The sequence below is a fragment of the Pistacia vera genome, unplaced genomic scaffold, assembly GCF_008641045.1.
Source record: "Pistacia vera cultivar Batoury unplaced genomic scaffold, PisVer_v2 Contig752, whole genome shotgun sequence".
NCBI classification, from domain to species: Eukaryota; Viridiplantae; Streptophyta; class Magnoliopsida; order Sapindales; family Anacardiaceae; genus Pistacia; species Pistacia vera.
This window is the reverse complement of record NW_022196615.1, coordinates 107,242-121,259: the sequence shown is the minus strand read 5'-3', so window position 1 is coordinate 121,259 and position 14,018 is coordinate 107,242. Positions and strand designations below refer to the sequence as shown.

The 14,018-nt window shown below is 36.0% G+C and overlaps 2 protein-coding genes and 1 pseudogene across 2 annotated transcripts; 2 read left to right on the top strand and 1 right to left on the bottom strand.

Moving 5' to 3' along the window:
• The first annotated feature begins 411 nt into the window (after nt 1–411).
• Nucleotides 412–1,064, top strand: LOC116115701 (EG45-like domain containing protein). The gene is made up of 2 exons (XM_031401821.1): nt 412–570; nt 660–1,064. The coding sequence occupies exons 1-2, from the start codon at nt 453–455 to the stop codon at nt 962–964; spliced, it is 423 nt and encodes a 140-aa protein (XP_031257681.1). The 5' UTR covers nt 412–452; the 3' UTR covers nt 965–1,064.
• Nucleotides 1,065–2,433: 1,369 nt separating this feature from the next.
• On the top strand, nt 2,434–4,102 carry LOC116115741 (annotated as a pseudogene).
• Nucleotides 4,103–7,948: 3,846 nt separating this feature from the next.
• On the bottom strand, nt 7,949–10,643 carry LOC116115714 (3-ketoacyl-CoA synthase 11-like). The gene is made up of 2 exons (XM_031401839.1): nt 10,476–10,643; nt 7,949–10,220 (listed from the first exon to the last, which is right to left on the bottom strand). Exon 2 carries the CDS (start codon nt 9,971–9,973, stop codon nt 8,438–8,440), a length of 1,536 nt encoding a protein of 511 aa, XP_031257699.1. The 5' UTR covers nt 9,974–10,220; nt 10,476–10,643; the 3' UTR covers nt 7,949–8,437.
• Between the last annotated feature and the right edge of the window lie 3,375 nt (nt 10,644–14,018).

Here is a 14,018-nt window from a genome sequence, read left to right as displayed (position 1 = left end):
GCCAAGATTAGCAGTCAACGGTTTTGTTCTGTTATTTGGAGTGATTTGGCTCAATGAGATACAGTTGGGAGTTAGAATCAACAGCTAATGGGGGCCCCGGCCTGTTCTATTAGCCGGAGACGGCACTCAGCCGTTTCATAAGAAAGAGAGAAATATATCTGTCCGTAAATATGGTCCAAAAATGAGCATACGAGGAATAGAGTAGAACTGTAGAACGAGAATACAAATTAGTTAAGAATGACATTGGATCTGTTCGATTAATTTCATGTTGTTAACCCAACTTTGTCTTTAAGTTAAAAAATAATATTAATTAATTAATGCTACTTTTGATTTAAACTGTCAAAAGTTAGTCAAAGATGTCTATTTTATGGTTCGCTTTTCTTATATATGGCGAAATTTGTATCTATTTAATCTCACTATATAGGATTGGGTTTTGCAGAGCCAGAGCATTTATGTCTTCTTCGCGTCAGCCACTTTATAAATGGGTAATTCTGTTTCTATCTGCCCTGCTCCTCCATCTGTCCAATGGCGACGTCGGCACCGGTTCGCGCTACGGTCCCCCATACAGACGTAAGTGCCATTTTTTTACAAATTAAACTGCATAGCTGCCTGCCACCTATTTAAACTGATAAATCAGTTGTGGCTTAATTGATGAACAGCAACGGCTTGTTTCGGGAATGATGGATCACAGTTCCCGACAGACAACCAATTCGCGGCGGTGGGGGAACAATTATGGGATAATGGCGCGATATGTGGGAAAATCTACTTAGTGAGATGCTTAAGTGGAAGTACTCCCAAACCATGCATTCCTGGCAAAACCATTGAGGTTAAGGTTGTTGATCGCGCCCAGACATCTGTGTCTCGGCCTACTGCTCCTGCTACCTTTGTTCTTTCTAATGAAGCTTTTGCGGCCATTGCAAATCCCTCTGCAAAGTCTATTAACATTGAATATTCCCGCAAATAATAAAATAATTATTTATTATTGTTCTACAACCTTTCTACCTATCATTCTACGAGTCAACAAGTTAGGTTTTTTTTTTTTTGTTTAGACTTTCATGTTCATTGCATATATATAATTTTATTTAAAAATATTATTATTATTTGTTTTTTTTTGTGGTTGAGCCGTATTACCTGCCAACCATGCATGCACGACGCCGCCGTTGCATGTGAGAATGACGGGAAAAATGATTTGGTCAACAAATCCAGACGGCATGATTGAAGCCACAAATTGTGATATTGTTGAGCACATGATTCCCTAAATTAAATCCTAATCTAGAGAAATTATTTTATGATTTTCTGCTTATAAAATGATGATCTCAATTAACGATATTGAATTAATTAATAATTAAAATATAATTATATTTATAAAACTCTTGTGTCAAATGTCAATCAAACCCTTGACAACAAGAATGAACTAATTTTGTGTTAAAGCTCGTACGAGAAAATGAGTAGAAAAATAAACCCTCCAATTAATAAAAAGATAACTTATACATATAAGAAACCATAAATGTATTATCAAATAAGTAAATTTATTTGAATTGTTTGTACATCTAATATTATTGTTCTAACAAAATTTTAACTTGTACTCTAATATATATAATACCATCATACAAACTAGACTTTTTTCCGATAAATAGTAATTTTATCAAGAATAATGAATGACACATAAATGGGACAAGTACCCCTAATACTAGGGGTGCTCAAAAGAACCGATTGGAATCAGAACTGGTGGGTACCTAGGGTTTGGTTCCGGTTCCTACCCAGAATCGGCCGTCAACAGTTAGGTTCCGGTTCCAAATTTTTGGAACCATCACTGTGTAGTTTCGATTTCTACAATTAGGAACAAGAACCGGGAACCGGGAACCGAGACTAATATAAAATAAAATTGAAGAGTAGGGGGTTAATAAAAACTTTTGTAGAAAAAGTAATGTGAATACATTTATATTTATATTTCATAACATTTAAAGTAAGTTGGTTTGAATTTTGAGAATCTACTTTTACAAAGTAACGGAGTTTATAATTTTGAATTTATAATTTTATTTTTATTAACAAGTGTCAAGTGGGGGATATTTGTAAGTTTTTAAAGGTTTTTTTTTTTTGTCATTTAAAAAATTTTTGGGGGGTAATGAATTTTACAGGATACCCAGAACCGGAACCGAAACCGTTGTTACTAGTTTCGGCACCGGTTCCAAATTACAAGCAACCATCTGTTTTGATTTCAGTTCCTTAAAAAAATATAGGATACTCTGAACTAAACACCCTTACCTAATACTACGGCTCGCGGACAGAGGTGGAGAAGCACAAAAGAATGAAAAGCAAGGATGTACAATCCTTTACAAAGCAGCCCACCCCCGAAGCAAACAAAAAATCACGGGGAGCCTATAGGTAAAAAAACCTGAAGGAAATCAACACAAGAGAGCAGTACACAAAACCAGCAGCAACAGAGAGCAAGGGGAACGCAGCCGAGCAGCAGCATACAAACTGGATTTTAATTGAGGCAATTATCAAATAGAAAGAGCACTTTCACCTTTTGAAAACTTGATCAAGGGTATACTTCATTCTCCTCTTTCGAAATTATTAATTGTATGATTAGTTTTTAGTTTGTCTCTCGTTACACTAGATATCTTATGTTTATCAATCATTCTTCCATTTTCTTTATTCATGCAAACCTGTGTATTCTAATGGGCATTATGAAAAATTGAAAATATATATACTTTATTAAGGATGACAGACACTACAATGTTTATTTTTACTGCAGTTTAGAACAATATAAACAAATAAAAAGAAGTACATATATTAATCGAATAACCTTTGATTCTTAAAAACAAGTTTTTCTAAATATAAAAAAAAAAAAAAAAAAAAAAAAGAATCTAATTTGCATGGAGCAAGTGCCGGCGACGGCAAAAACCTAGTCACCGATGGAATCACCGTCCGTTTGGAAGTTAACAAGATCAGGTCATGTCAAGAGACGGCCGAGATTTGAAGGCAACATTTATGTTTGCCTTAGTTAGATACAGTTGGGAGTTAGAATTATTCCAACGAATTCTTCCATTAGTTATCAAGTGTGTTTGTTCCATGTAATTCTTCTAAGATGACGGAATAAAACGATAACAAGGACAAATATTAACCTAATCCTATTAACCTAAGATGGTTACATTTAACCTAATCCATTTCTTCCAAGTACTGATCTTTTTTTTTTTTTTTTTTTTTGGTTTTAAAATCTTATTTCAGACTTAATATTATTCCCATTATATATTAAATATTCAAATATTACCCTTTATTTGTTTACATCAAAAAACACTATAGAAACGTGATAAATAAATCAAATTAATCGGCTTTGAAATTTCTATAAATTGAATTTCCATGTTTCGTTTTCTTCTATATAATTATATATATGAATGTATATCTTTCACTTATTATTCATGAACATAAGATACATAGTACTGTGCTTTGCAGAGGATTCATGACTATGCATCAGCAACTATATATATGGCTGTTTGTGTTTCTGTCAGCAGCAGCATTCTTCCGTCTCTCCCATGGTGCGGTAATGGTGTTGGCACTGCTTCTCGGTACGGCCCCCCATACTTACGTAAGATGCATTTTTACAAATTAAACCGCATGGCATATATACAGCTATTAGAAATTAAACTGATAATAATAATTAAACAGCAACGGCTTGTGCCGGCAATGATCAATCACAGTTCCCGTCGAACGGCCATTCGCGGCAGCCGGGGATGGGATAGGGATAATGGTGCAGCCTGTGGCACGCACTACCGTGTGAGATGATAAGTTCAAGTGGAACTCATGCTGTGTTCCTGGTGGCAAAGTTGTTACTGTTAAGATTGCGGAATGCTAGAACTTCAGTGTCTCGGCCTACTGCTCCTTCTACCATTGCCCTTTCTGCGACTGCATTTACAGCTATCCCAAAATCCTCTGCCAAATCTCTTAACATTGAATTCGACGGTAAGTTCATTTTTATTTAACATTTATCACCATCTTCACTCCACGTTCTTGCAAATACAGTGTTATTATAATTAAGATCAATATAATTTCTCCATGTGCAGAGTCTAGATGGGAAACTGAAGCTTTGAGCGCCACATAATTAATTAATATAGGTAGCTAGCTACCATGCAAGTCAATGAGTTTGGTTAAGTATTTTGTGTACTTTTATATTTGTTATTGTGTTTGAATTCTAGTTTTCTAAATGTATAATATTTTTAGAATTTCCATCCATAAATTGTAACTGAGTTGAAATTTCTTCTCAAGTCTTTATTAGATACCCCAAATTTAATTTAATTTAATATTGAATAGTAAGTGTCAACTCATAAGATCATTGATAATGATAAACTGTGTGCTATAAGTCACAAGTATATATATAGGTGGACCATTTGACAAAGAAAAAGATGAAAATATCCAAAAATTGACTGAGTCCGTGTGTGAAAAATGGGTACATTTGTTGATTAATTTTGATCTGATTATGACACTATTTCAATTTGGTCACAATCATAATCAATCCAATGTGCACCATTTTCAACGTAATTGACTATATGATTGTCAAACTTCAGAAATTTATTTCTATTAATGTGTTATTACGTTGAGATAAATGTTTTTATGGAATATCCATTTTCCTAATGTATTATTGTGGTTGGGCAGTATTATGATCTGGCATGCACGACGCCGGCCGTTGCAACTTCTGATCTAAAAGTTCCATTTAGGACTAGAGAGTATAGAGATAATGACAAATCAATAAGCTAAGGCATGATTGAAGCACAAATTATGTTATCAATGCCCTTATAATCAAATATGAAAAGTATAAGATAATGTTGAGCATGTGACTCCCTTGGTTCCTTTCCTGCTTCACGTTGTCAATCCTGAAGTTTAGTGAGTTTTTGATTATCTTATAGGGTGTGATTGAATTATATAATGTTTTCGACCTAGATCGTAGATCCAGTCGTTTCCAGCCATGGATGAAATGGCTTTACCGGTGCACATAAGCCAGCACATTGGTCATGCGCTGTTACTGTGTTATCGTGACTTGTCGGACCATCTTGAGTTTGCTGGGGGTATTTTGTTAACTTCTAAATTTTTTGACTGGGGTGTTTTAGCTATTTTCTCAAATATAAAGGGGTTAGGTAATTGTTTTTGATAGACATTTCAGGCAATTGTGCCCGAAATGGTATTAATTAAGAGCAACATAGGTATAAAAATCCATTATCTCGGTAATCTTTAATATAACCTCTGGGAAGGATATTTGATTACTCTACATTACCAATAGTAAAAATATTTACAATAAAAATATCGTAATATTTTATTATTTGCAAACCAAATAACAGAATTTTGCAAAATAAACAAGATTACCCCGTTAACTTATATGACCCCGATCCAAACGCACCCATAATGTAGATTTAAACTTTCTATATGATTTAGAACAATGACATGTTCCCACCCAAGGTTAGTGAAATGGCAAGTTCCCACCACTGGTTTCATAATTCCATTCCACCATTAAATTAACATCGTTAGTGATTGTTGGGTTCTGAAACATACGCAGATGATACCTCCCGTCTTCATGCCTCCCATTCCGGCCAAACCACCACCACAATTGACCAAACCCCCCCATTCAAACCACCCAAAATCAATCCAACCAAAAAACAACACAAAAACACTCCAAATCAAGCACAATCAACCTCCAATCAATCACAAACCCACAAGCTCCTTGCAAAACCTTGAATCAACTCAATTAAACCCAATTTTCATCAAAATTGCAAAACCCTAAGGGAAGTGATAGACGACGAACGACGGGCAACCAAGATCATGGCTGTTAGGGGTTTTTGAGGTGGGATGCCGGTGAAGCTATTGGTGGTGATGGGGTTGATTTCCAACGTTGAGAGCGATCAAAATTTTGCTTGAAGCACGCGAACAAACAAAGGGTGATGGTCATCAATTGGTGAGTGTTGGCGAGAAAGGGTGGGTGGGGGTTTGAAAAGGAGGTTAAAGGGAAGATAACGGTGGCTTGAATTGGTCTAACAGTGCCGGAATCAAGTCGGATTGGCAGGACAACAACGGTGCTAGAGGCGTTGAGACGGGGAAAACAACATAAATCGGCTAAGTTTGTAGGTGGCGCAATTGTTCGCGGGAGGAAACAGACCAATCGCACTAGATCTGGGTCGGATTTGGTGCGATTGGGGGTGGAAGCAGAGGTGGAGGGAAACTTGCACGTGACTATCGTTTGCAAGTTTTCCAGGTTTTTTTACTTTTGATTTCGTTGATTGATTGTTTGGTTGTGATGAAGTTTGATTGTTTGGTTGAGGGTGATGAATCTTGTCGATTTGGGTGAGAAATCTGGTAGGGATCCACAGAAAATAGCCAACGCCAGTGTTGGCAATAGTGGTGAGTTGGTGTATGAGAACTAAGTTTGGAATGACCGTTTTATTCTTTAAGCTTACATTAAACAATTTTTTATTAATTTAAGGGTGAGAATGCGAAATTTATGAAACCAGAGGTTAGGAACTTGCTATTAGGGCGAACGACTTATGCATACCTAAGGTTTGTCGAAACGACAAGTTGGTACCTAAAAGGTTTTGAAACGACAAATAGGTACCTTCCGTCATGTTCTGTTAGTGATTTTCATTTGATAATAGTGAAAAGACTAAAATACCCTTAAAAGTTTAATATTTTAGTTTTTTATAAATTTAAAAATTTCTAAAAAACCCCCAGGTTTGCTAATTTGCTAAATACCCCAATATATAAAAAGTTTATAAAATAACAAATACACCCCCGCACCCACAGTGCCAGATTCCGGCCACCACCATCGGAATCTGGCCGAAAAATTGCGTTACGACACAGACCCATCGGATTTGTGTCGTAACGCGTAGATCTTTCATTTTTCGGCAAGATCCGTGGCTGATCTGGCCGGAAAAGGCCAGATCTACGGCCAGATCTGGCTGTTGAGACCGGGAACTTGCCGGAAAATTGTGTTACGACACAAACCCATCGGATCTGTGTCGTAACACCTCGATCTGGCATTTTCCGGCCAGATCCGTGGAGGATCTGGCCGAAAAAGGCCAGATCTGGCCGTCGAGGCCGAAAAAGGCCACATCGGTGTGTTATGTCACAGATCTGACGGGTCTGTGTCGTAACACAATTTTCCGGTCAGATTCCGGCGGTGGTGGCCGGAATCTGGCATTGTGGGTGGCAGGGGTGTTTTTGTTATTTTATAAAATTTTTATATATTGGGGTATTTAGTCAAATTAGCAAACTTAGGGGGTTTTTAGAAATTTTTAAATTTATAAAAAACTAAAAATTAAACTTTCAAGGGCATTTTAGTATTTTCACTATTATCAAACGAAAATCACTAATAGAACATGACGGAAGGTACCCATTTGTCGTTTCAAAACCTTTTGGGTATCAACTTGTCGTTTCGGCAAACATTGGGTATGTATAAGTTATTCTCCCCTTGCTATTACGCTAAACCTTGGGTGGGAACATGTCCTTTGCTCATGATTAAATTTCAAGTATTTTTCTAAAATTGATTATCATTACGGAAAGTACTTTCTAGAACAAAATTGCCAAACATTTTTAATGCAATAGGCTAGCTGTAATATATGGTAGACCTAACAAAGAAGTCTTAATTACGTTAATTGGACTCATAAATTGAAGCCTAATCGGTTCCATTTGGCATCCTACCAAATAAGTTAGTCCCAAATTGGACATTTAAATTGACATTCAAAATGCCTAAAAATAAATATCATGATTATTCTGAATCTGTACAAACTGTATAATCTATTTGTCTTCTAATAGTTAATAAGTTACATATTATTTATTATTAAAATTGCAGATTTTCAATTAGAACCAAAATGGCTCGTTCTGGGCACATAAAGAAATATATGAATTCGGATGAATGTTTATCTATTCTAATCGGCAATGGAGATGAAACTATTTGTGACAAAATTTCTGAGTTATATGATAAATGAATAAAGACCAACAGCACAGCAACTTTGTGATAGAATTTCTGAAATTGATGAATCATGGTACTAATGAGAAACATCAATCAATTATCAGAAGCAAGAGAAATGTAGCATTCTCTTCTCCATAAAAATTCCCAGAACAACATGTCAATCTGAAACGAAACAGCGTTCTTCTCTGGTCCTAGCTCAGGAAAGTAACAACTCCTAGTAAATTTGCTAGAAAATCATTAGTTTCCCACGATCCATCTCCTCACTAGAACTAAAGTGACACCAACCAGAATGCTACAGTAAAACCATCACGAAAAATGTCCTATTTGAACACTAGCATTTACCTACACTAGACTGAACACACCATAAAGCTTGCAATATAGAAGACAACCTGGATGCTATCATCTTTTAATCAATCACAAGCAGTGCAGTCACCACCAAGCATCACAACAAATGAAACTGGGAATGTAATAACTACTACAACTTTAGATGACTGCAACCTTTGGAACATCAACTGGGAACTGTTGAATCTCATCCATCCATGGGTTTTTCTCCTTATCTGGATTTATCGTCCTCAGAGCCTTCCAAACTGCACTGTTACACTTGAATCCGGATCCAAATGCTATCTGCCATGTCCTGTCTCCCCTCTTAACTCTCCCCTTGGCTTCTGAGTAGGCCAATTCATACCAGAGAGAGCTGCTTGAAGTGTTACCAAATCTATAAAGTGTCATCCTTGAAGGTTCCATATGCCAGTCCGAAAGCTGCAAGTTCTTTTCCAACTCATCCAGCACAGCTCTTCCTCCAGCATGAATGCAGAAATGCTCAAAAGCCAATTTAAAATCTGGAATGTAAGGCTTAATTTTCATCTTGAAAAGTTTCCTCCCGACCAACGTGGCAAAGAAGAGAAACTGTTCAGACATTGGCAACACAAGAGGGCCCAAGGTAGTGATATTAGTCTTCAAGGCATCTCCAGCGACTGCCATCAGATCCTTCGACAAAGACACTCCAATCCTTCCCGTAGGATCCTCTTGCTGAGTAACACAAGAGAAGCACTTATCATCAGAACCTTTGTGTGTTCTAACAGTATGGACCAAACTATACTTGGATCGCCACCGATCAGACCTCTTGTTTGAAAGTAATATAGCAGCTCCACCCATTCTAAACAAGCAATTTGAGACAAGCATCGACCTCTCATTCCCAAAATACCAATTCAACGTTATGTTTTCCATGCTAATGACCAAAGCATATGAATTTGGATGCACTTGAAGAAGATCTTTGGCAAGATCAATCGAGATCAAACCAGCACTACAACCCATTCCACCGAGATTATAACTAATAATATTCCCTCTAAGCTTGTAATGATTAATAACCATTGCAGACAAAGAAGGAGTTGGATTAAACAAGCTACAATTTACAATCAAGATCCCAATATCTTTTGGTTTCAAAGACGTTTTCTCAAATAACTCATCAAGTGCACCAAACATTACAGTCTCAGCTTCTTTTCTTGCCTCCGCCATACAAGGATTGGGAGGAACTCTCAAAACGGCCTCTGGGAGGTAAGTTGACTCTCCAAGGCCTGACCTCTCAAGAATTTTCTTTTGAAACTCAAGATTTTGCTCAGTGAAAGTTCCCGTTAAACGAGATCTTTCCATGAAAATCTGCTTAGGGCATTTCCTAGCATCTTCTGGCTTATAACATGCAAAATTCACAAGATAAACAGGTTGGGGACGAGTTAAAAAGTAAACGGTCGATAGAAACACTAAGAGGGTGGAGCATAAGACCACAGAAACGAGATTGAACCTAAGATGGTCCCAGAGGACATAGATATCTTGAATTGAGAACGTAGACAGTTGTGCAGCTATAAGAACAAGAAGTGGTGATAAACATAGATACATCCCATGAGTGATAACATAATGGTAGCCAAGTTTTACATATTTCAGTTTCACAGATTGTTTGAAATCAGGAAGTTTGCGAGAAGATGAAGGTTGGATCAATGGTGTATTTGGATTTGATTCAGACATTTTTGTGGGAACTCAAAACAGATCAAGATTAGACAAAAGGAAGAAACTTGAAGAGGATGAGAATTTCCGGGATTTTGACTGTAAAGTGGAATTATAATAAAAGTGGAAATTGGGTTTTGAGGATTCTCAGAGACTGATAACAAAAGGGTATTTCACAAACGGTTTAATTTCATCAGAAAAAAATAGATCAAAATATGAACTTAAGAAACACAATCAGAAAATGCAGGTTAAAGGAGCCGAAAAATTCCTGCAAAAATGAGATGCCTTTAGTCAGAAATCACACAAAAGCAAAGATGCTTTGCGTGTTGATGCAATAAATACTTGTTCATTTAATATTAGATGTGCTATAACAGAGGTTTTCTTCACTGAAAACAAAATAAATTAATTATAAGTCGACGAAAATAGAAGAAAACAAACAGTGATATTTTTTCATTACAATACAATACAGGAGAACCAATTAAAAAATGTTGATTTAAAGTGAAATCCAGATGAGAAAGCAAACCTTGAATGTGAAATCTGGGCAGAGATTGCCTTGTTATTGCCTGAGAAATCAATGGAAATGATTTTCAAATTCTTTTAGAAAAAGGTGTATATGTGCGTGAAACAGCTCAGGTTTGGCCACTTACAAAGGAATATATATAAAATTTGTGCAGGCTGGTGCCCAATGAATTGGGTCCAGTTAGAATCAATGCTTATCTTATTTTATTTTCAGACTTCCTTGCATGATAATTTTTTTTTTTATTATTATTATTTTGAGTTAATATTACGCAGAACCCCCAAATTGGCAATTATCATAAACTACCATACACACCCTTTGCCGTTAGTTTTAATTGTGAAGGTGGATGATTGACTCTCTTTGACCAGTTCATGTCTGATTTGCCCTTAAAGCTGCTGCACCCTTAACCTTTAATTTATATAAACTAAGAAAAAAAAATACAAAATAATGAAAAAAATATGAAACTCTAAATCACAAAATTAAATATCTAAATAATAAATTACGGTTTAACTTTTATATTTTTTTAATTTCTTAAGAATCCTATATTCAATTTTTTTTTTCATATTTCTTTTCAGTTTTGCAAATTAATTTGCACTTTTTAGATTATATTATTTTTATTTTTTACATTATTAAGTTCTTTTTTATTTTCATTCATTTTAATTTTTCAAAAACTATTTAAAAATTTCAAACTATTTGATATTTATTCTTCTTCAAATTTTTTAAATAAATTCTTCAGATTTTCTTTCAATGTTTTAGAGTATTTTTTTTAACTCTTCAAGTTTTTATTTTTCCAGATTTGTTTCATTTTTAATTATTTTATTTATAATTTTTTAAAGTTTAAATTCTTTTAGTTTTAGATTTTATTTTTAAATTCTTTTCATATTTTTAACTTAATTTGTTTAAGTCTAACACGTAAAAGTCTGTTTTACCCTTAGCCTAGTTAGAGTTAACAGCCAAAATATATAATTGAGGGGTCTAAGTGTCAGTTCGCGACTTTCAGGGGGTGTTGGGAGAAATATCATGTTTACTCACAGTCTTACTATCTTTTGTAAATATAACGCATAATACGAATACTATACGCATAGTACGGGTACAATATATAATTTTAACAAAATTAGTAAGACAATTAGTAAACTCGTGAGTAAGCATAACATTATTGTTATTGATATTGTGGGAGAAAATAGTGTTAACTGTTATATCATATATGTGTTCTATAGATAGTAGAGCGAACTATGTGTTCTATAGATAGTAGACGGAACGACATACACCCACCCATAGTTTGCCATAACAACAATTTGGTACTAAAAAGGTTTGAAAATGATAATTACCCACTTTCTATCCAAATCTGTTTGTAAAATTCTTTTAACTAAGGACAATATAGTAATTTTATATCTATTAATTTTAAATTAATCTATAAATCCCTAATTTTTTAATTTCATTTTTCTCATCTCTCTGATCTTCTTCTTCATCTCTCCCTTCTCTTTCTTTCTTTCTTATTCTCCGTCTTTTTCCTCCTCCCCTTCTCTTTTTTACTTTTCTTCTCCCTCTTTTCCCTTCTCTTTCTTTCCTTTCTTCTCCGTCTTTTCTCTCCTCCCCTTATCTTTTTTGAGTTTGTAATTTTATCTTCTGTGTTTTTTTTTCCTTGATTATTATAATGTTCTGTGAATTATTATTGTCCCAATAGCTACAATGTTTAATAAGTTATATCTCATTGAATTTCCTCTTTTCTTAAAGAAAAATGATATGAAGAATTTAAGTACTTAATTGGTGGGATAGGCATAGGCTACAGCATTTGAATTATTAGACATTTTGAAATTGATGTTCAATGGGTATATTTGGTTCAATGGAAGGGGATTTGAAAAGGGTTCTCGCGGAGGAGGGCCCGGGCCCTCCTCTGGCCCCAGGCCGGGCCAAAAAAAATTTTGTATTTTTTTTCAATGTAGTCCCCTGTCAAATTACATAACCCCTTGTTAATTTTAAATAAATATAAATACGAAGCTAAATGAAATTTTGCAAAATTTAAAAAAAAATCTTCTAGGTCAAAAAAATTTATAAATTTTACCCCAAAAAAACTAAAAACCCCTTATAAAATTTTGTTTTGCCCCCAAAATATAAAAAAATTGAAGGGAAAAATGAAATTATCCAAAGCCCATGGGACTGGTCCTGGGCCCATGGGACCAGTCCCGCCACATGTCTAGGCCTGGTCCGGTCCTGGTTTTTTCTCATGGCTTGGGACCGTCCTAGGCCCATGAGTGACTGGTCCCATTTGGGACCAGTCCTAATGGCCCAGGCCGGGCCGCAAGGGACTGTCCCTTGCCCACCTCTACATTTAGTGATTGTTGGGTTCTGATCATACGCAGATTACCTCCCGTCTTCATGCCCCCCATTCGGCCAAACCCACCACAGTTGACCAAACCACCCCATTCCAAACCCCACCCAAAATCAATCCAACCCAAAAAACAACACAAAAACACTTCCAAATCAAGCACAATCAACCTCCAATCAATCACAAACCCCACGCTCCTTGCAACCTTGAATCAACCTCCAATTAAACCACTTTTCATCAAATTGCAAAACCCTAGGGAAGTGATGGACGACAAACGACGGGCAACCAAGATCATGGCTGTTAGGGGTTTTTGAGGTGGATGCCGGTGAAGCTATTGGTGTGATGGGTTTATTTCCGACGTTGAGAGCGATCAAAATTTGCTTGAAGCACGCGAACAAACAAGGGTGATGGTCAGCAATTGGTGAGTGTTGCGAGAAAGGGTGGTGGGGGTTTGAAAAGGAGGTTAAGGGGAAGATAACGGTGGCATTGAACTGGTCTAACAGTGCCAGAATCAAGTCGGATTAGCAGGACAACAACATGCTAGAGGCTTTGAGACGGGGAAAACACATAAACCGCTAAGTTTGTGGTGGCGCAATTGTTCGCGGAGAAACGACCAATCGCACTAGATTCGGGTCGGATTTGGTGCGATTGGGGGTGGAGCAAGGTGGAGAGAAACTTGCACGCGACTATAGTTGCAAGTTTTCTAGGTTTTTTTTCTTTTGATTTCGTTGATTGATTGTTTGGTTGTGTGATGAAGTTTGATTGTTGGTTGAGGGTGATGAATCTTGTCGATTTGGGTGAGAAATCTAGTAGGGATCCCACAGAAATGGCCAACGCAAGTGTTGGCAATAGTGGTGAGTTGGTGTATGAGAACTAAGTTTGGAATGATCGTATTATTCTTTAAGCTTATAATTACCAATTTTTTTATTATTTAAGGTGAGAATATGAAAATTTATGAAACCAGAGGTTAGGGACTTGCCATTATGCTAAACCTTGGTGGGAACATGTCCTTTGCTCATGATTAATTCAAAGTATTTTTCTAAATTGATTATCATTACCGAAAGTACTTTCTAGAACAAATTGCCAAACATTTTTATTGCAATAGGCTAGCTGTAATATATGGCAGACTAACAAAGAAGTCTTAATTACGTAAATTGGACTCATAAATTGAAGCCTAATCGTTCCATTTGGCATCCTACCAAATAAGTTAGTCCCAAATTGGA